Here is a 22,243-nt window from a genome sequence, read left to right on the forward strand (position 1 = left end):
TCTCAGCAGTAGGGAGGCCAGGCATGGAAAATTTAGACGCAACAAGAAAGACAGAGGGGAAGAAAAAAAAAGAGGCAGACGAAATTTATGTGCTCATTCACATTTGCGGCCGTGAGCATTTTCTTAATGCTTTTAACACACTCACTGTACTGTAAAGGAACGAGTTCTCATTGAAACATTTTGAAACCTGAAAGCGAAAGAGGAAAAAAAAACTGCACTGTAACAGTAATTTGTGACTTTAACTAAACAACAGTGTTGCAATGTGATGACAAGTTACACAACCCGTCTTCAGTAACGTCACGCTGTGTAAATCAGGAACTTGTCCAAAATAATCAATCGGCGAAGCAGAACATTTAAATCTCGACTTCACATTAAGAAAAAGATGAATGGGTCAGAGAGCTCTTTGTTAATGTGTTTGTCTACTCACTTGTTACTGAGTACGCCTGCTGATCCAGCAATTGTAAGCATGACACAGACTAGTTGCTCTGACATATCACCTGACACCAGAGGCATAATAACACCTTGTCTTGCTAACAGTGTGTGTTATTGCTGCAGCACCCTGTAATCTCTCTCCTTTCTGACGCTGGTAATGACTCGAAATATCAAACTGGCCTGCAGTGAGACAATCCATACAAACGAATGCAAACACAAATATTGTGTCATACGGTGACACAAACACAAGGGCACACGCGCGTTTCAGCATCGCCTGAGCTCATCTAATCCAGAAGAGGCATCTTACTCTTACTTTTGTTTTTATCTTCGGGCTATTTGCCTTCAACTGATCCTGTGCTCTCTTTGTTGATCTGAGAAGTAAAAAAAATAAGACTCAAAGAGCCCACACCCTCGTTTGGGATGAAAATGAAAAGTGGTTCGGAGGCTCTTTGGGCTCTGATTGGTTTATCCTCTCTCTCTCTACTTTGAAAACGAACCGTCTGAAAAGTCCCTGTTGAGAGGATGTTTTACAACGTGCAACTTTAATGCGATCGCTTTGAAAGACCACAGGTGAGACGGCAGCCACATAAGAACCTGCAGGTACGGTTGAAGTGCCATCTGAGGCTCAAATCAAAGTCAACGGAAACTTTTTTTTTATACCCCACCAGTGGAGGCTCCTGTTTCCCTTTCATCATTTTATTTGCTTCACTGGGAGAAATCACCTTCTTGTGTTTTCAGTGCAAGTCAAACAAAGCGAGACTATACATCCCATCATACACTCAACGGGGCATATCTGAGGAGAGGGTGTTTGATCGTTTCTGTGTGGCCCCCGTCCGGTTTGCCTCAGTTATAATCCTGCTGCTCTGATACACAAAGTAGTACACAACCACAGCATTCCTTTAGTGGAAATATAAACACCTGACAGCCCACAGTTGTAGGTATTTCATTAGGCTGTGTTTGTTCTACTACTCTACCGTGTGTTTGCAAGACTCACCTACAAGTAATTTTCATGGCACGGGCCTGCGTCTGTTATTTCATGTGAGGTTGATAAACTGTAAACTTACGCAAAAACAACACTCTTGGAAAAATACTGGTGGATGAGTAATGGCTGAGGATCTAAACTCAAACATGTTTTGTCTGCCACTCACTCACAGTTTACACCTCCACACACCTCAGAAACTTTCAGCACCGAGTGAGTTATGATGCACAGGCACGCCTGCAGGTGACAGAGACAGACGCGTCGAAAGAAGGGGGGTGGGAGGAAGCAAAAATTCATTTTGGAGAATTTCATGCAACAGCCACTGCAGGGCCCTGAGAAGCGAGAGAGAAGGAGTGTGAGTGAGAGGAGGGGTGGGAGGTGGGATGGAGAAGAGGAAAAAGGGGGTGGTGAAGCGGGGGCATTCGTGAGTGAGTGAGTGAGTGAAGAGCTGAAGGAGGGTAGGAGAGGATGAGGGGAAGAGGAGGAGGAGAAGGAGTGGGAGGGGTGGGTGGCTTCCTGTCGCCATTCCTTCCTGCCCACATAGACGGTCCAAGAAAGAGAGAAAGAGAATATCTGGGCTGTACTGCAGGCCACATGACATTCTCGCTGGGTCCTTTGCTTTTCCTCCGCGCCGAGTGATGTGCTGCTCCCTCCTTCTCTTCCCGTTCCCTCCCCCTCTCCCTCCCTTCCCCTGCCCTTCAAAGCTTTGACATGTCATCTCCCACCACAAAAACAGAGGTGGGAAGACTCGCTGGCGCTACCGCTGCCTCAGGGTGTCTGGCACTAAAGCTGCCTGCAAATACAGCAGGCAGGGGAGGAGGAGGAGGAGGAGGAGAGGGAGTGAGGAGACAGAGAGAGAGAGAGACAGAGAGAGACAGAAAGAGAGGGAGAGAAGGAGGAAGAAGGAGGTAGAGACAGAAAAAGAAAAAGAAAAAGAGAGACGGAGAAAGAAGGAGCGAGCGGGACGGTGTGCATTAAACAGAACTCGTAAAGCCCTTGGCATCAAAGTGTGTGTGTGTGTGTCTGTGTGCAAGCTGTTATTAAGGTAGAGAGACAGAGGAAGATGAGTCCTGTCTGTTTTTAAAGGTGACACTGCTGCAACCACACTGTCTGCGTCTCACGTCTCTCACACAGCAGCAGCCGACTGGAGCTTACGGGGAAAAAGATCTATAACTACGTGGGGGGAAATCTCTGAGAAGCAGAGTTCTCGCTGTGTGGCCTGTACCGCCATCGGAACCGCCAGAACTCAATGATTCACATAAAGGTTGAACAAATGGTACGAAATTGTACTGGGATGAATGTAAAATGTATGCAAACCACAGGGCCATGATTCAATGTATCTTCCCTGACTCAAATGTAATTTTCTCCAGGACACTTTCCCTGCGACTCTAAATACATACCATGGAGAGCGTTTCCTCGTGAATAAATGATTCCAGGCCAACTGTTTGCAGCTCGGATACCGCGAAATTTGCAGATTGATTTAAGGGGCAATTATGCACTTGGCTTTTGAACCTCTGAGGCTTTGGGAATGAATTGGTGATTGGCTCCTCTACAAAGTAAGCACATCTGACTGAGCGAGGCCTTACCATAGGCTGAGAGTGTCGAAGAAGCCACAAGAGCCCAGCAAACAAGAACATCACTAACGGGGCCAATTACGGGCCTCCGGGGACCCGTGGGTTCTGACCTAAGAACCAACAGATGAGCACTGTAGAGAGGCTATGAAAAGACAACAAACAATTATACTGGAAAAAAAGGGAAATCTAACATATTAATGACCCACTTAACGAATAAGGGATGAGATTTAAAGAAAACAGTCAACATTTCGGGAAATAATGACTTTCATTTGCCTGCTGAATGTTAGATTTAAAAGATTGATACTGCTCTCATTTGGCAGAAACGGGGGAAAGGACCTTTCATTCTGACTTGGGAATGCTGACTAATTATTCAAAGTTAGCACTAGTGCTGACCTTGAAGTCACAACAGGTAAACTGCCTGATTTACCATGTGGAGTCATAAACCCTGCCTCCTCCATGTTAGTGAATGGAACATGGACCAAACTAAAATGACAACATCACGTGAAATACGATTTTGTTTTAATGGTTTATGTCATTTTAAGTACATCTCATAATTTTCTGGTAAGTTGGTTTAATCACTAATTTTGGCTTGTAACATCTTGACTGACATCTCAGACTGTCCAGTGACAGCGGCTCCGACCCCTGATCATCATTCATCCTGGATATTTTAGATACCTGCTACACATGGTATGTGACATAATGTCATAACTACTATTTCTTCACATTCTGTTGCAATTATTTTTGAATGAGTGAATGTTATAAACTAAAATTCTTACATGTAGCAGCTTTAAACACACGAGGGACGTGTTGTTGAGCTTTAGGGATTTTGCATGCTGGATTTTGTCAACTTTGGACAGAGGTGTCTCCCTTTTTCCAGTTTTTGTGTCAAGCTCAGTTAGCAGGCTGCTAAAGGCCAAAAGATGAGCAGATAAAGATGTGTCTCACATGACCCAAATATATCATGGTCAGCCAATCCAAACCCTTGAAGTTAGTTACTTGCCAGCAAAAGAATACCGCAGGTGAGTTCCTAGCCATCCAGCTGACTTAGTAATAATTACTCATACACCCAACCTGAAATGTGACTTTGTTATGGTTCCAATATGCAAATTTGAAAGTACTCGAACGTCATAGACCAGTTTAGAGATCTTTCGGCATTGAAGGAATTCGTTTTGAGAGTGATGCCAGAATAGTAACATGGAGGACACAATGGTGTTTTACGTATCATCTCCCCAAGTCACGAGGCAACACTGAACCACAAAACCGTCTGTGATTTTCAATAACTTCAAAGCAAACAATCGTCTCCTTCTAGAATAGTAACAACTACGAGGAAGTCTTCGAAGTCATGAGGTAACAACGAAACACGAACCCATCACAGAGATTCTTTAATAAGTTCAAAGCAAACAACTGGCCGCGTCTAGCACAGGCCTCTCAGCGCAAGTGTGCTTGTTCCTGTTTGTGTTTGAGAAGGCTTCAGTGAACCTCCGCCACCTGACATCACCTCCAAAAGAGCGTGACCGCCGCGATAAGACATCTGACACAACCTGCCGATGCCTCTGTGTGCAGGAAGGGGGGGAATGCCTTTATCACCTGCCGCTCCTCAAGAGAAAGTCGACGTAGCTCGCACAAGATACATTTCTCATGCTCCTCTTTATGGTGCAGCCATGGCACCCACACTGCTGGATACATAGAGACAGAACCACCACAGGACGAGCCCATAGCCCCTAGTCTGAGCATGCAGAGACAGACAGTGGTATTTCATTCTCAGGGAGCCTTGAAGAGCCAAATTTATGCCTCTCTAGAAAAACCACACTAAAGTGCCACAGGGTACCAAACGGGAAAAACAACTCAAGGAGCAAGAGAGCGAGGAGCCATTCAGACTAAGAAACAAACAAAGTTCCTTGTATACCATTGTATGGACGCACTCCTATATACAGCGTCTGATCTATTCTAGTATGCAAAGTTTGACATGAAAACAATTAGTCACATTCCCCTGAAAATAATGTAGACGGACTATTTTCTGTTTAAAAAAGTGTGTGATGCAAATGATAAAAATAAATTTATAGATTTGTTTTTGTTTCATGCCTCGTCTTGTCAGAATCTGTGCTGAAGATCTGAAATAATTTCAGATCAGCATCATCTCCTTTAATGATGGTATTGTGATGCTAATTTGGAACTTTTCCCCCCAGTCTGCATTGTGTCTATTGTGGTCAGAGAAGATGTCATTAAGCCCCAAGTTTTTCTTTATTCACGCTAAAGAAGAATTTAGCAGAAACAAGGTTTTCATCTTTTAATGGGTGTAATTAAATATAGTGAGAACCTCTCCAGTTCACTGTGAGCCACAACAAATATCCAGATTTCTTTGTGGTGGCAAAAAAAATCAAAAAATATTGCAAGCTGACAACTGAATGTTAACATTTTTTAAACTGACAAAACAAAACACAAATGAACCACAAAATTAAAAGACAAATCATAATGTGTTGCACATTTTCCCTAACCAAGACAATACGTGCACATTTGTTCACTTTTAAACGTGTTGACCGAGCAAACAGCCAAAACAAGCAAACACTAAATAGATTCATCATGAGTGACTCCAGTGAGGTGGTGGCAGCATTTTGGCAGAGCGGAAGGAGCACTGCAGGTTCTGCGGCTCTTAGTTTATTTGTTAGAGAGCACTGCCACCTCCTGGATACAAGGCATATGTCACTGACTGACTGTACAGGTATATGTATTACAGCAGATATATTCATCTTACCTATACCTGCTTGTATTTTATAATGGGAAAACTGTTACTTACTCATTTTTACCTCCTTTTCTTATGGGGTGAGGGTCACCTCAAGCTCATTCATTGAGTTTTACTACATTTAACACAAAGTGAAATCTCCAAATTTGGATCGTTTGGATAGAGTAAGTGAATTTCATTCAATGAGAGGATGATGAGATGATTTTCCTTTTTATTAATCAGGGTCTGTGGTTTATATTTCAATTGGGCAAGCGTTCAGGTGAAGATCCTTGTACTATTTCCTAATCACATTTATATAAAGTAATATTATTTTTGGTTATGCAGGCTCTCTGCCAACACTTTTATCCTGTGCTTTTTTAAATTATTTAAATGTCTGCAAATAAAACTGCAGAGAGCACAGTGGGGAACATAACGTCACTTCCTCCACTGACCGGCTCCAGTTAAGCCCACTTAGGCCCATGAATGGACTAATTTGTCAGTGTTAAGACGGATTCCGATTGTGTGGAATAGCAGGTCTAAGAGGCGTCCTTAAAGCTGCTCTGTTAGGCTCAGAGCTGATGATATCAGACCTCCAGAATGAACTCGCCCCAGTGGCTCATCTGATAACACGGTATCCGTCAACAGGGGATTATGGCCCTCGGCTCCAACAATAAAGACTCCTCGCTTGTTTTTACCAGGTGTATCTATCTGTATCTACCTTCATCTGCTATAATGTGATGAAGACTAATAAATATAACACTTGTCCAAAACAAAATAGTCTGTTAAATTGACAATATGGTTTTATTTAGGCCATATGAAAGCAGTTATGACACAGAAGTCGAGAACAGAGAAGATGCTGGTTTTTATTAGTTGAGACCACAAAGAAATTATTCACAGATTCTGAATTTGTATCTGTCATGTGCAATTTTCCTGTCTGCTGAAGATCTGTGTAATATAGTAGACTGCAATTCAGTGGCAGTGTAAGTGAATGAGTGTCTGTAAGTCAATGAAAGATGTTTGGACTCTAATAAATCTTTGAGATGACGCAGATAAAATGGGTTTTCCTGGAAAATGGTGAACGCGTCATTTGAAGCCTGCATGCCCACTCAACTGATTTAGTATTATACTTCACTAAGTTGTAAAATTGGAGGGCTCACAAGAAAGAGATTGTCTCCTGTGTGGTTCAAGTTACAGTTACACAAAATAATATTTATTTAGAGCCACTCTGCCTCCTAAATGCTCAATACATTCAAAGTCTGTATCCTCAGCTTGTAATGCACTGCTCCTGTTTAAAATGAAAAATCTACTGTAGAGTCCTGGTGACCCCGTGGTTCAGGCACCAATCATGTAACATCTCTGGTTTGTGTCCAGATAAGGATCTTTGCTGCATGTCTCTCCTCTCATTTCCTGTCATCTGTTCATCTCGCTAACGGCGTAAAAATGTCTCCAAATACAAATGCTCCCTATGATGAGTAAACAGAATCTAAGATGAGATGAGATGAGATGAGATCAAATAAGTTAAGAGAACATAACAGAACTTAACATGACATAACATAACATAACATAAGATAAGATAGGATAAGATAAGATAAATTAAGATAACATAGGCTATATATTCCCTGTGGGAAATTAGCTTTGGGAAACACAGTTGTTATTCATCCGCATCTATTCCAAAATTTCCTGGATAAAATATCATAAAAATTGCTGGAGCTGTTTAAAATGTTCAGTGTGTAGAATTTAGTGATATCTAGTGGTCAAGTTGCATATTGCAGCTGAATACCCCTAACTTCACCTGTCCCTTCCAAACATGACAGAGAATCTGTTACCCAATACCCATTCTATGGTACACAAACAACATGGATAAGTCACTGCCAAAAAAAATGAAGCAAAGCCGACCTCTTCAATCCTGCCGGCCCCATGAAGCACCTGTAAATCGGTGATCCACAGAAACCAAGGTGACATGTTTCTTGTCAAGGACAGTGACGTGGATGTAAACTGACTCTGTTGCTAAACCTCTTGAAATGTCATATAAGATGAAGGTGGAATGGATCAGAGGTTGAGATCAGTCTCAACACCCTGCAGTGAATCACCCGCAGTGAGCACCCACACCCGGCCACTCCGCTCTGCTGCGTCACATGGAAATAATGTTCTGTCATTGCGGCAGCTCTTTGTGACTCAGTCATTTCATATGCTAATGTTGTGCCTCTGATTTCTTTTGATTGTGCACTTTACGTTAGCCGCGGATTACACTTTGTGCACACAAGGACTGTTCATGCGTAATTGCTTTTAATTGTCCCGGGCCTTTCTTGCTTTTTCCAAAGCACCTGTGCACGGATCAAAGCATGCGATGCGCGTGTCAGCCTTTGTTTCGAGTAGGCGTCCTCACTGGGCACACTGATTGTCAAGTAATTGCCTCTCCAGGCATTTCTATAGCCAGACAGCTTCCATTAAAACAGAACATCTAAATGTCCAAGTAAGTACGTATCATGAAAAGGTGAAGTAACAGGGTAACTATCGATGTAAAATAAATAAAATCAACTTATATATTAGTGCAGCCAAAGTCAGAAAACTGTTTACGCCTTTTACGCCTATTTCATTGTATTCATAAAGAACAAGCACATTTTTCTTCATCCTCTGCTTCTCTCCTGACCATGAGTGTCACGAACAACCTGTTCTTAATCTTAATTTATCAATATATACACGCAAAGGTCACATCTATGTTGACCTGTTCAATAACTCCAGAGGTAGCAGTCAGGCACCAAGTCATGCTGCACCAATAAAAGCTCCACCTTCAAAGCAGATGGTTATATTTGCAAAAGCATCGCCCGACACTCCCACACGTCCTGCCCCCCTCGTCTGCCATATCAAAGAAGCACGTACACATCACAAGGTCACAAATGAGTTATATTTTTAGACCAACAGCAGTGCCGCTGCCTAGTAAAAGTGGACATGAAAGGGTTACTTCCAATGTAAATATTTAAGCTTTAATTTCACAGAACATGAGGGTCTTGCTTTGATCTTGAGACTGTCAATAAAATCCTCAGAGGACAACCGAAGAAATACAGCTTCTTAAATTCCCTAATATAAGTCATGTTTTCGTTTGTGATGGCTGCAAAGTACGTAAAAGAGAAGACAGATTCTTAAAAAATGCTGTGATATGATAAATCTGAAGGTTTTTGATGCAATGAAGCAAAGCGTGGGATCATATTAAGTGGGGAGGGGTCTAGCAGCAGGGGTACAAACGTATAAATGCCCCCTGCTGCAGCCGGGATAGACACAATAACACTGGACCACATCCTCCCAGGATCGTTTTGCAGAAAAAAAGATACCAAAGACATTATTTATCTGCTCATTGCTTTGATTCAAGATAATCAGAAGCAAAGGATTTTCTGCTCGACAAAGAAATGGATACCTGGAAGATGCAGCTTGTTGTTGTGACTTTTTGCACTTTGTTGCAAACCTGTCAGGGACTCACTGCTAGAGAGGAAGAGGAGAGAGGATTGTCTACAGAGTGGCAGGTGAGCATCTGTAATTTATATTCCGGAGAAATTATTCCATGGAGAAACTCGAGAAGACTCTGAATGGATATATGGATTAAATCTTCTGTGATTTAATGACAATGTGGGAAATATTTCTTAATTTAAAAAATGTGTATTTTATTTACTTGATTAAATGAATAAATTTGTCATCTGTTAGGAGGATTCACAGAGACCGATGGAGTCGGATGTGAGCCACCTGGTAGCCTCCCTGATGAAGAGATCTAAAGCACACCGCTTCTACGGACTCATGGGAAAACGCTCAGGTGGCATCCATTAATAAACTTTACATGATCTATTGTGCTTTTTTTCTCTCCAATAAGATTCATATACAAGGCTATTAATAAAGAGAAAATTATCCAATGGTAACCTTGGTCTTTTCTTTACCCCACAGGTGTTAAGAAACCTTTCAAAGTTAATCGACGTACGTAGCTTGACTTTCCATTTCAGTCTTCAGTGTAATCAATAACTATCATTCAAATATGATTTAAAAAAATACTTTCCAGTCAAAATAATTTTTGTTTTCTTATGGCATTGAGTTTAAATTTTGAGCATTAAACTGCCTTCACCTTCCTTACACTCTCAGGGAATAAGGGAGAGACATTCGTAGGCCTGATGGGAAGAAGCATCTCCAGTGATGGTAAACACAAACAATATCTGAATCGTATCAAAATAACAATGCAGCTTTATTGATATTAAAAAATATCAAATCCATAATACACATTAAACAGCTATGCTCCAAAGTACAAGGCAAAGATTATCCCATTGAACTGTTTTCTGCTTTTGTTACAGAGTCTTTGACCAGAATAAATCCATCTGCAACAACCACCGGGGTCGATGTTTCAGAGAAACCACACAAGCAAGGTATGATTGTATCCGTATATAAAAACCTGAGGTTGCATTATTTCAATGTGCATTCTCGCAGTGGTATCGGCAATATTTCCATCTGATTCTCAGCAAATTAAAAATATCTGAATCCATTATTCCATTATTTGGCAGGTTCATCTGAGGAGTGGATCCAAATCCTGTATTGATGGAGTTACGGGGGAAGAAAATACACCTGACTATGATCTATACAATTTTACACCAAAGAAGACGCTGCATATATCTGATTCCTTGAAATACACTCTGCTTGCAGCTTCAGTTCATGCCAACGACGACTGTATTAATCCCAAACTTAAGTAACGACCATCTTCAAAATGCACATTTCTTAAAAGAAATAAAAAATAATAACAATCTGCCAAATATAGGTATGTTTTCTTTTCTTTTTTGCAAGAGTAAAGCAGAACATTCATGTTATCCACCACACTGGACCATTTATCATATAACATTCAAAGCTTGGTTGACAGTTTTAAAACAAACAGGAAAAACAGATTTTCTAGCATTGACTGTTTGACGATATCTCGGTAAAGAATCATTCAACTTGGAACGTATGGTGTTTAAAAATATGAATGAAACTAAAATACAAAAGTTAAAAAAAGTGTCATGACAAAAATAAGCAGATTTAAGCAGGAGAATAATAAAAAAAAAAATGAAAAAAACACTTATTTTTATTGACAGTTCACAGGTCGAGGCTACTTGTGGCTGGTGAGGCTGGAGGTGAGTTCATTCAGTAGCCTGAGGTTCTAAGTGCTCATGTCCCTTTGGGGGGGGTCCACTTTAGGGAGCTCGGGTCGATGGTCTTGTTGCTGTTGCCTCGCTTGATCTCCTTCGCTTTCCACTCGTCGATCAGGTCCTGAGAGGAGGAGAAGGTCGGAGAGTGAGCCGTCAAAAACAGCGACCAAATTTTTTTATAATACTGCAATGATTATTTTTTATCTCGTCATAAAAGGACAAATATTTACAGATATATTCAAAACTACATCAGAAAAAGTTCAACTAAGGTGCGTTCTAGTTAAATGACCTGTTAATCTACAATTAAATGCTTTTGATTTTCAATTCAAATGTGTGAATTTTGCAAAATGAACTCATATTAAACACAGATAAATAAAGCTGGACAATGTGTCTCCACTTCCTGCCGTTGTGCAAAATGAAGCCAAAATATCCCAGACACAGGTGCCACCATCCTGCGCTTCTGACGCCATTTGGAGCCAGAGACTACTCAGTAGCGAGCAAGGAGTGAAGCCGCGGCATAGAAGTCCCGCTAATATACGTGCTCGACCAACCGCGAGTCGGGTTCAGCTGTCAATCATTACATTTCACCCCACGATACCAGATTAATTGTCATTTGGACAAAGATCAATGTGATAAGAGGTATTTTAAATAACACAAACATCTTTGGGAAAATTTATTTGACCCTTTTTAGAAGCAGGCAGGATTTATGATCTACACTAAATCCAGCCACCAGGGGGCGATCCAGATGATTTGGCTTCACTTTCAGGAACCTGACAAGTTGTCTGTCTTTATAAACAGTCCATGATATTAACATGTTGTATCAATCATATATCTTAAAGAGATGATAGAAGCCACAGAGGCTGATGAAGCAGCATCTTACCTGTCGCTTCAACACCAGGTGTTTTCCCTTCCAGTACTTGAGCATCTGAAGAGACTGCAGGGTGCTCACTATGTCCACCGGATTCACTGCAGTTTCCTGACTGATCTCTGTGCATCACACAAATATGACAAGATACGTTACAATATGAATCTTCACACGCGGCAACAAATCACCAGTTTAATTTTAAGCTGGAATCTTTTTGAGAAAGAGCAGTAAAAATAAAACCTCCACATTAGTCCTGTGTTCTCACCTTTGATGGAGATCTCCTTGCCTTGAAAGTTGTACATGTATCTGAGTAACACTTCTTTCCAGTAGCTACGGTAGCTGATGAGGCCCAGATCAGACAGGGGCCTCTCTGGTGAGCCCACCTTCTCTTCCACTTTGGACAGCAGGTAGCCTAAACAACAAGAGCACTTTGAATGAATCCTGAAGATATTCATAATCTCTCATTGCTGTGGACTGTGTTCACAAGAGTCATATTCTATCTATCTATCTATCTATCTATCTATCGTTAATCACTGTCAAATATCAATATCAATGTCACCTTATTGAAGTTGTTCATCAGGAAAATCTTACAAGATCATCAAGGTTGCACTAATACAATTTAATTTTAATCTCAACAAAACTGAGCAACTGAACATGGTTCAACAATCCGCTTCAATCACATTCATGATGATGAGATGTACTAGAGGAGGGACGTTTTTTGACTTGGTGCCTACAGCAACAAACAAGTTCAATTAAAGACTTTAAGAGCTTTTTAAATTCTAGTTGAAATAAAGTATAAAACCAAACTTGTGACGGAAATACACCACATGTGAAAATAAACTGTTCAAAGCAGACACAATGTTAGAACTGTCCCTAGTTTGAAACACACAGCAAAGTTTCCTTTTCCCGGCACTGGCTTTACCCAACATGAACACTTATTCTTAAACTGGCATTTCCCCACATCCATAAACTGGCTTGGCTCGCTAAAAAGGCATAGTTTTGATCTGAGACAGATTAAAGATGCAGTTCATAACTGGACTTATAATTTTTTTCTTAGGTCTGACAGAGAAAATGTTAAGAGTGACCTTTGGCCGTGCCATCTTATGAGTTTAAGCCTGTGTAAGGATCTGTGGTCATCTTTAATTTATACAAGCAAAGCCTTTAAACAAGACAGTCTCAGTTGTCATCTCAACTTACCTCAGCTTTCATTGTTGAGAACTCAGTTTTTCAGTCTTCACATTTAAATATCAGGTCTTTTCCTTGGCAATATTTGAAATAAGACAATATTGAAACTGTTCCCCATCTGTGATTGAACCTATTATTTGGGCTGTCAGTCCTCCTTCCAAATATTGGCATCGTAAGTAACAGAAAAAAGTAGGAATACAAATAAAATGCACATACTGAAGTCAATGAGCATCTTGCCGAATCCCTGTCTCATGTACTGAGGCATCGTCAGGATACAGGACACGTTGTAATTCAGGAATGAATTCTTCTCCTTGAAATGAAAAAAGGAAAAAAACATTTTAGATGGTCCTGTACACAAAAGTTAGAAACCATTTTATACTGTAAATGTGCATCATAAATCTCAATTTACCTTAGAAAAGTATCCCACTAAATGGCAGCCAGTGTTGTCGGCCTCGGTCATGACGTAGAAGAGAAACGGCTCCACGTCGTAATACAGCGTTTTGTGGTCCAGGAAAAGTTTGGCAAGTAAACACAGGTTCTGGCAGTAGATCTGGGAATAAATTATTTCATTATAGTCACTTATTTGACTAGATTAATAGCAAGATGTCACTCTCAGTGATACTTGCTTCACAGATGTATAGAATGTATACAGATGTATACAATACAAAAGCAGATTAGGGTAAGAGACATTACTATGTCTGAGTTTTCTTACTTTATTCTTTTTACCATCTACTTCAAACACAGATATTGCTCCTTTTCTGTAAACTTCATCTCCTGGAGGATGCTTCCACACACACTTTGCCTGAAAACACACACATCAGTATTATTCAAATAATTCAGTAGCTGTGACCAGATATGACAAATACATTAACATGAGGGGTAGAATTCAGCATCTATAGGCAAAATATGTATACTTGATATGTAAATGTTATTATAAATTATTTTTAACCTTTAAATCAAGTGTATTTAAAGTATAAACAATCGCTCAGATGGTCAGACATCCAACTGTTCTCACGTCACAACAAAAATAATCTGCTTCTCACCATGTGGCGCCTGAGGATGGTCTGGCTCTTCATGTACTTGAGGCAGAACTCGCAGACGTAGAGGCGACCAAGGCGTGCGTACTCCTCAGGATAGGGGGAGTGGTACCAGGTGTCCAGCTCATAGCGGCCAAACAGGATGGTTTTGATCATGTTGCTGCCCTCTGTGATCTGACCCTGGATACGCAGCTTCTCCTGTCAGACGGTAGACGAGAAGGAAAACCTTGTAATAGTTGATCTTAGCATGTCAACTCGGCATGTGCATTTAGCTTTGTCTGTGATACATTAAAACCAAACACTTATAAAACAAGGGGTGGATTTTTACATGTGCAAACAGCAGCAAAAAATAAAAAAGGAAGATAACATGAGGATTCACACATTATCGCACACCTGCAGCTGCTGAGTAAAACAGAATAAAACAGACTAACAAGCCTTAACCTAGATTTTGGCCACCAGAAATATGAATATGAATATATGTCGACATGAGACCTACAGTAGGGATAAGATGCTAAGATGGTACTGATGTATCAGGAATGTAGACCTTGAAGCGCCAGGGTAAAGTGTTTAATCTTTATATTCTTTAAACATTTAACCTGTCACCTTTTTGTTAAAATTCTTATTATCGGTTAACAGTAAATTATGGGAATCACTAACATGTGTGATAAGGTGCTAACTGGGTGACACTTTGATGTTCAGATAAGTAAACAAATACAGAAATCGAAGGATGTACAGTATAATGAGAATGGGTTCTACTTTACAGAGAGGCTCCACAGCAAGTTTCCCCAGTTATTATTCCTACCTTAGTTCAATTTTAAAAAGCAGAAAATGATATTTCTTATACATCAGTTGATATTAATGACAAGTCACTTTAGTTTAGGAAGTCTTGTTGCAGGAGTAATACTGATAGAGACATGAAACTGCTCATTACCAGGTCTTCAGATGCACGGGCCTGAGCTTTCCTGAAAAGTTCCAGATCATATTCACTGGTGATGTTCTCCAGCAGAGGTTCCCTGGTGTTGCCGTGTGTCTGCCGATGCTCCTGTGGATCAGTCGGGAGGTGGTATTAAGGTGAGAGAACATACCAGCAACAGTATGTAATGAAATACTGATCATAATAGTACATTGTGGAGTGGAAGCAAATGTGCAACAGCAGTGAATGCCAGTGATGTACCATGTGCTTTTCTTTCTGCTCCTTCGGCAGACCAGAGTTTCGCCCCTTCCTGAGCTCAGCCACCTGCTCTTTGTATTTGCTCTGTTTCGATGTTGGTGTCTGAAAAGCAAGACAGAGATACAGAGCATCAGTCATGGTCATGGCCAAATGAGAGCTGGCCAATAACATCCAACACTGGGTAGATAAGAAAAGCTGTAGTCTATCCGGCCCTGATCAGACAGTGTGTGTTTTGTAGATATTAAAACGCAGGGAACACTGTGTTGCCTTTATTTTTTAAGCCTACACTGCGGTGCAAGGTTGTTTTTTTTTTGTGTGTTGCTAGGCAACCACCGAATCTGTGATTTGATTGTGCAAGATAAATTCACAGATCTGTTCATGTTTTTTTAATATACACATGCCATGTTGAGGACACTTGCTCTGGATCTGAGAGTGAGAGACACAGACAAAGAGAGAAAAATCATGTTGGAGTACTGATTTGCCTCCGAGCCTGTTATGTGTTCAAATCACGGTAACTGCAGTTGGTTAGGTCATATTTCTCCAGGCATCCTGCAACATCCAACACTATCTGTCCTGCATGAGTGATGTTTACAAGGCAGAAACTGCCTCTGGGTGTGTTTTTCTGCTCTGAGTTGAACTTGTTTTATCCTGATGTATTCAGAGCCTGCCTGTAAAAACAGGAGTCGCTCCAAGCGCCTAAAATACATAAGCATTGCACAGAATGCTTATTGTCTCTAACATACAACTGGAAAAAGAAGCACCTCGCTGGAACACTGCACACTGTCTGATCTAGGTTTTAAATGTGCAGCCATATGTATGATTCCTGATAAAAGTAAACATAACTGATGGCGCAAAGCTTTAAAAAAAGGAAGTACCTGGTGACGAGTTGCATGGCGTGAGTGGTTTTCTTCCTGTGCTTTCACCTCGTCTTCTTGTTTCTCACGACTGACAGCTTTCACCTGAAATGACGAGGCAAGGATGGATTACAGTTTATACAAACATTTTTCCTTACTTCTCCTTTAAAAAGAGACACACACTGTAAATGGCATCGTGTAGGATAGATGTATTAATATCACATATCATATAATGATTGGATTTTATCGTGAAGGGATAAATGAAATACAAAATAACTATTTTCAAGATAATCACCTTGCATTCATCAGCAGAAAGATTGTGGTAAAGAGGACAACCTGATACAGCAAAGTGACGTTCATGTTTCCCTGTGAGGTGACCTGAGCAAACAGAAAAATGGACGTTATAATTTTGTGATAAAGGGGGATATCCCCGAATACAAATCAAAGTCAATAAAATTCCTTTAAGTAAAATTTGTACAACGGGAGAGATTCTTTACCAAGTGAGTTGCACCCCGGCGTGGGGCATTTCATGTTGAAGTTGTAGGTCTCGTGACAGCGGCGGCGCTTGGGTCGATGGGAGAGGTCTTTATCGGAGTCCCTGTTGGCTTGGTCTTTGGCCTGGCTCTCATCGTGAGACGCGTTGGGGCTGGAGATGTCCAGCTCAGATTCGGAGGACGGGGCATTTCCCGTGGGCGTCAATGGCGGAGATTCGTCATGGTCCGCAGCTCGTTTCAAGTCTGGAGCGTCTGAAGCAATGGGAGTTAGACAACCACCACGTTGAGGAAACAGCTGAGATGACTGGAGAAGACTGTGATACATTTATATTACATGAACAGGACCCACCCTGAGAGCTTTGGCTAAGGCGCGTGGAGGCTCTGGTGAGACGCTGCCTCTTGGACATGTTCCCATCACTTTCTGAACTGTTGGTCTGCTCCCTTTCAGCGGAGGAGTCCGAGTCTTCAGTTCCATCTGAACCACTCCCAGGCATGTGTCTCTATCGGCGGGGGGAAACATAGATGAGTCTTCCTACACAGATTCCTAATAATCATGGTATAAAAACATTAAAGCGAATGTAGATCTCACATCATAACACTGGGGTGAGCTTGCTCATACATTCAGGTACACACAAGCCCTTTCCACTGCTGTTATCCAGCTCTCTCTAATCATGAAAGACCAGATATCTGACAGCTTTGATGTTAGTTAGGTCTTTGGCGAGGTTAGGCTAAACTCAGCTGTAGCTAACGGTTAAAATACATGTCACTAGAGTTAGCATTTGCTACTTCTGAAAGAGCAAGTGGCGCTAGGTTAATCGGGTAATGCTACCCTTCCAACGGATCCGTAGCTCGCCTGGTTAGCACTTCAAAAACCGGTTATTATTGTTGACGTAGCCGGTGTTCAAGTTTAACCGGGGATCATGGCAACTGGCGATGAGATGTCTTTATTCCAGAGGTTGCTGGTGGGTTGCAGACTCGGTCACAGATTCGTCATTTTCCCAAAGCGCCTGTTTCTGAAGTGCGGTGATCTACCGAAGGTCTGGTCGGAAAAAAACATCGAACAAAAACCCTCCACGAGTTAATGGTGAATTAAGTATTAGCTTCTGGACTGATGACGATCTCATCAAGCCACCGAGCCACTGAGATGTTCGGTGCGCTTCACCTATGCTTTTTTTATTTTCTTTATCCAGAATGCTAGTATGGCTGGTCGCATCATTTCAGACTTACAATTGGTAAGCTGAGTCTTGATTCTGATTCTGACCTCTATGATGCTGAGGACCTAGACTTTGTTCTCAGGATCAAGATGGAGTTCTGGGTGTGTGTTGGAATCCAGCTCTCCTAAATGGAGAAGGCTCATTTGATGACATGTGGAAGATGATTCTTCTGTGTCATCAAATGAGCCTTCTCCTAAATGAAGAAGGAAGAATAAGCTACACATGAATATAGCAACGAATCACCCAGCCATGCATGAAATCACACAGGAAATGAATACGGGTAATTTTTGACCCATGTTTTTGCATCAGAAGGGGTTTGCATAGCTTGTGTATCAAAAGAGTAAAGTGTGGAAGAGCATTTCCTCTTCTACAATGAACAGGCATTGCCATCATAAGAAGACTCATCCTGTGAGTAACCCATGTAGATGAATCCAGCGGTGACAGGAGGACACATGAAACTTAAGCCATCCAATAAAAGCACATTCACCAACTTTACTCCCAAAAAGCTTCCACCTCATTGATGTGAGGGATGTTTTCATATGACACATTTTTGGTGTTGGTGCATTGTTGTGATCACCAGCGTCAAACGAAAGCACTTAACGTGAAGCTGGCCACGGGTGTGTATTCTTCATAACTCCCTGTGTCTCCTTTCAACGACAAGCATCAGTTTGTAAAGCCTGTTATTAGGGATGCACGTCAGGTGTTATACAGCTGACAAAGTAAAACACGCTGTTGAAGCTCGGTGGCGTGATGAGATAGTCCTTTTTTTTTACCCATATGAATCATTTTGTTGCCTCAACTTGATGCTGACAATGACACATTACATTAACTTGAGAAGGGTTTTTGTTTGAGGTTTATTTCAACGAGACCTTCAGTAGATCACCGCACCTCAAACACAGGCGCTTTGGGAAAATTAGGAATCTGCGACCGAGTCTACAACCGACCAGCAACATTTGGAATAAAGACATCATATCACCAGTTGCCATGATCCCCGGTTAAACTGGAACACCGGTAACATTAGCCCCGTTGTCCCATACAGCTAACGGGCTGTAGCACCAGACTGCACTGACAAAACTGTGAATTCAGGGTGCAGTGCACGTTGGTGAGATTGTATATCAATGATATTGATAAGATAAGCATATACGAGCAAGTAATGTGGTATTGTGGTGCGTTCGGCAAACACGGCGCCAACAAAGCGTCGTTTTATTCCAATAATATACACGTTAATTTGTGAGATTGGGCTGAGCTGCTCGTTACCGCCCAGCTGGATTTCTTTATAAACTGTCATCAAAACGAGTCTAATTGAATGTGACTGATATCTATGATCAAACACGCTCTGTGTGCACAACTAACGTCACCAGCACTAGGCGTTTAGCGTGTTAAATTGACGGATTATTGAATGGAATATGGCGGAACCCTGTCCCTGGCTGTCGGTGCTAACTTAGCTAACGTCTCCCTCCTCAGCGACCTACATTTGTTCTTACCTGTGGTCTGCGCGGCATTTCCCCCTCGATGCTCGCTAATCCCGTTGAACTAGAAAAAAGGAACGCAATAAATCTCCCGGTACTAAGTTACAAAAAATGGGAAGGAAACTAATTATTGATTTTTCATCTTTTTAGGGACTAGTTTGTGTGTACACAGCGTTGCCAGGATGTAATCGCGCCACATCCTTCACAGGCAGGGCGGGGAATTGTACTTCCGGTGAGAAATCTGTTGCCCGGTGAGCCTCCAGAGCAGCAGGGGGCGACACTGTACTGCTAGAGGAGCTTTGCATTGTGCTTCAGATTGTAGCTAAAGATATATTTATGCAAATTATATATATCGTATGTTTTAATGTATCTATATTATATAATAAAAGTTATTTAATGGGCTGTAAATATTGTGCTTTGTCCCACCTCTCCAAAAAAGTTTCATCTTCCGACACACAATATCACAATGTCCCCTTCAGCTCATACCATTTAGTGTGAAAATGTGGAATTATTGAAATAATCCTGATTTAACTCACCTGAAGTGACATAGGTTTGCACTGTGTAGTTTTTCTGTATCAATATACAGTCCAATTCTGATTGATTATGACACCTCCATGTCAGCTGATTCACACAACTATACATTTACTGATTTATTAGTGTAGTCAAAATAAAAAGGGGGCCCAAAAACAATTCCAAAACATAAGTACTTTATTGTACTTTTAAAATTAATTTCTATATATTGCTTTTTCTTCATTCCCAAACCTCCCCTTTGTTGCCATGTCCATTTCTGTTCACTGTCTCCCTGCCCGCCCCTGTTAATCCCCCATGCAGTCGGGGGTGGCTGAGGTATTGGAGACACCAGAAAATGCATGTGTTTTCCCGAGAGTTCCACTGACAGACTATAAAGGGAAGAGCAATTCAGGCAGCAGCTGATACCAAACGCTCTATAAATAGCCAGCAGGGCCTGGTCACTGCATTGGAGCGCACAGCCCGAACGCATGAGCCACATACTTTGTGCTCTTACAGTCGAAGGAGTAAGAAAGTAGTTTCTGTTTTAGCTTTGTGTAAGAATTAGAATGAACCAGCCCAAAATTGTCAGACCAGAGGAGAGGTAAGTGCTGCCAGTCTCTTCTCTTTACTTCACTAATCGTGACCAACACATTTCCTTCTCTTTACGAATCATTTTGTTTATGAAGACTCCAAAAGGAAACTAACACAAACGCTCATATATCTTATTCCTAACTTTTATTTGTCTGTGTGTTAACAGCCAGCCAGCCCATGTGGTGTGGTACGACAGAAAGAAATACGTCACCCTCAACTTCAGGGTGCAAAAACCGAAAGATGTCCAGGTCGAGATCCAGCCAGACAAACTGATCATGTAGTGAGTTATTTGTTTTTTTAATTTCTCTTGCTTTCTCGTGTGAGATACTTATTGAAGCAGGGTTTTCTGAAACCCTTTTTTAAATCAATTTCTCTCAGGGTGTGAAATCTCGACGTGGGCAGTAGTCTGAACTATAGAATGTTGTAACTTGTGTCCACGTTGTGCTGACTTGTTAACCTGAACCCCCAAATCCTGTCTTTACAAACAGCTGCAAAAATGACACAGATGATGTGTTCTACAATGAGCTGTACTTCTACGACAAAATCCAGATCAATGTAAGTGTCTCATTTTTAGGCATGATGCAATATATATATATTCACCATTATATGCTGAAATATACATTCATTGGGATGTTGAATGTAGGCTAAGCATGTTTCCAAATATTTGCCACTTGAAAGGACTCCAGAGAAAGAGTCTATGACCGCAACATCCACGTCTTGCTGAGGAAGATGAGGCCTGATCATGCATGGCCGCGTCTCCAGAAGGATGCTGCCAAAGTAAGTTTTACCTTGTCCCACAAATACTTTTGAAAAATCTCATTATCTTAACAGAGTTTGAAGAATTAGAATAATTGTTGTGCGTCCGTGTTAGTCTCTGTCCTTGATGTGTGTTCATCCCCATTTTTGTGAAAAGCAAGAAAAAAAAAAGTGGACGGGTGTGTGAGAGTATAAACTACAAGTCCAGTGCTCCTCTTTTAGCCTCTCCAGGCCATATAAACATTTGAACTGTGTTATTTTGCCTGGTTCTTTGCAGGCCAGTTGGATTGCTGTGGACTTTGACAACTGGAGGGACTGGGAGAATGAGGAAGATGACGGGAAGGAAGAGTACGACAGATACATGGACGTAAGTGACGTAAGATAATTCTGATAATGTTGAAAAGCTTGCACGAACAAATATTCATGTTATTTCCCCCCCAGATTATCCAGGACATGGCTTCAAATAATAAAGGACAGACACCAGACATGGGAGACCTAAGTGATGTAAGTACAGAGCTCTTATAGACAAATAACTTACACAAAAAAATCATACACAACGTTAATTCATTCCAAGTTATATTTTTATGATGTGATGTAGACGGTAAAAAAACATAAAGTATTGATGAAATGTTGATATTGATCTCGTCCTTCCCTTCTCCTCCACAGTCTGACTGAGACTCACTGTCACCCAGAGACCTTCTCCACTGTGTTTGCTGAAGCTTGTTATATTTGTGGATGACGTGATGGTTTGATCCCCCAAATACTGTTTTTACACAATGTTCCATTTTCTATGAGATTATTTATTATTTTTGTCCAATAAAACTGATGTTCCATTGTCCATTTAAATAAAAATCACTTTATATCAACTGTGATATGGTGTTTGGGTGCTTGTTGTTATATCTTTCATGTTAACAGGGAAGCAAATAAAGAGCTTGATACTGGAGTATGAAGATGGGAAACACAAAGAGGCAAAGCAATTTTTTTTAAACTAATTTGCCTCAATAAAATAAAAAGATTATACGCAAAATCGTATATGTGCATTTATCTTTTTAATTTGCAAGCTTTCAATTAGAGCTCTTCTTCAATGCAGTTAGATGGGGTTTTGTCATGTTTCTTTTAGCTCCACCTCAGCCAACCCTGATAGTGGATGAGTGATGTGTTATTTCCCCTTATTTGATTCAGTTAATTAATTTATCTAAAGATTATTTTAAATACAGATAATACGATATTTGTTCATATCTCA

At 41.0% G+C, this 22,243-nt stretch overlaps 3 protein-coding genes across 3 annotated transcripts; 2 read left to right on the forward strand and 1 right to left on the reverse strand.

The window, feature by feature from the left end:
* The first annotated feature begins 9,108 nt into the window (after positions 1 to 9,108).
* si:ch211-131k2.2 (uncharacterized) lies at positions 9,109 to 10,421 on the forward strand. Its single transcript, XM_053413554.1, has 6 exons — positions 9,109 to 9,222; positions 9,401 to 9,506; positions 9,635 to 9,664; positions 9,827 to 9,880; positions 10,033 to 10,104; positions 10,240 to 10,421. The coding sequence occupies exons 1-6, from the start codon at positions 9,109 to 9,111 to the stop codon at positions 10,272 to 10,274; spliced, it is 411 nt and encodes a 136-aa protein (XP_053269529.1). The 3' UTR covers positions 10,275 to 10,421.
* On the reverse strand, positions 9,908 to 19,346 carry kat7b (K(lysine) acetyltransferase 7b). Its single transcript, XM_053413553.1, has 14 exons — positions 19,159 to 19,346; positions 16,810 to 16,960; positions 16,464 to 16,712; positions 16,262 to 16,344; positions 15,988 to 16,071; positions 15,116 to 15,214; positions 14,873 to 14,983; positions 13,948 to 14,139; positions 13,617 to 13,706; positions 13,314 to 13,454; positions 13,121 to 13,214; positions 11,985 to 12,131; positions 11,735 to 11,841; positions 9,908 to 10,975 (listed from the first exon to the last, which is right to left on the reverse strand). Exons 1-14 carry the CDS (start codon positions 19,174 to 19,176, stop codon positions 10,874 to 10,876), a joined length of 1,668 nt encoding a protein of 555 aa, XP_053269528.1. The 5' UTR covers positions 19,177 to 19,346; the 3' UTR covers positions 9,908 to 10,873.
* Positions 19,347 to 20,042: 696 nt separating this feature from the next.
* ptges3l (prostaglandin E synthase 3 like) lies at positions 20,043 to 21,872 on the forward strand. Its single transcript, XM_053413169.1, has 7 exons — positions 20,043 to 20,254; positions 20,411 to 20,524; positions 20,733 to 20,799; positions 20,923 to 21,021; positions 21,278 to 21,367; positions 21,442 to 21,504; positions 21,667 to 21,872. The coding sequence occupies exons 1-7, from the start codon at positions 20,220 to 20,222 to the stop codon at positions 21,673 to 21,675; spliced, it is 477 nt and encodes a 158-aa protein (XP_053269144.1). The 5' UTR covers positions 20,043 to 20,219; the 3' UTR covers positions 21,676 to 21,872.
* Positions 21,873 to 22,243: the final 371 nt, after the last annotated feature.

Source organism: Pleuronectes platessa, chromosome 21 (assembly GCF_947347685.1).
Source record: "Pleuronectes platessa chromosome 21, fPlePla1.1, whole genome shotgun sequence".
Classification (NCBI taxonomy): domain Eukaryota; kingdom Metazoa; phylum Chordata; class Actinopteri; order Pleuronectiformes; family Pleuronectidae; genus Pleuronectes; species Pleuronectes platessa.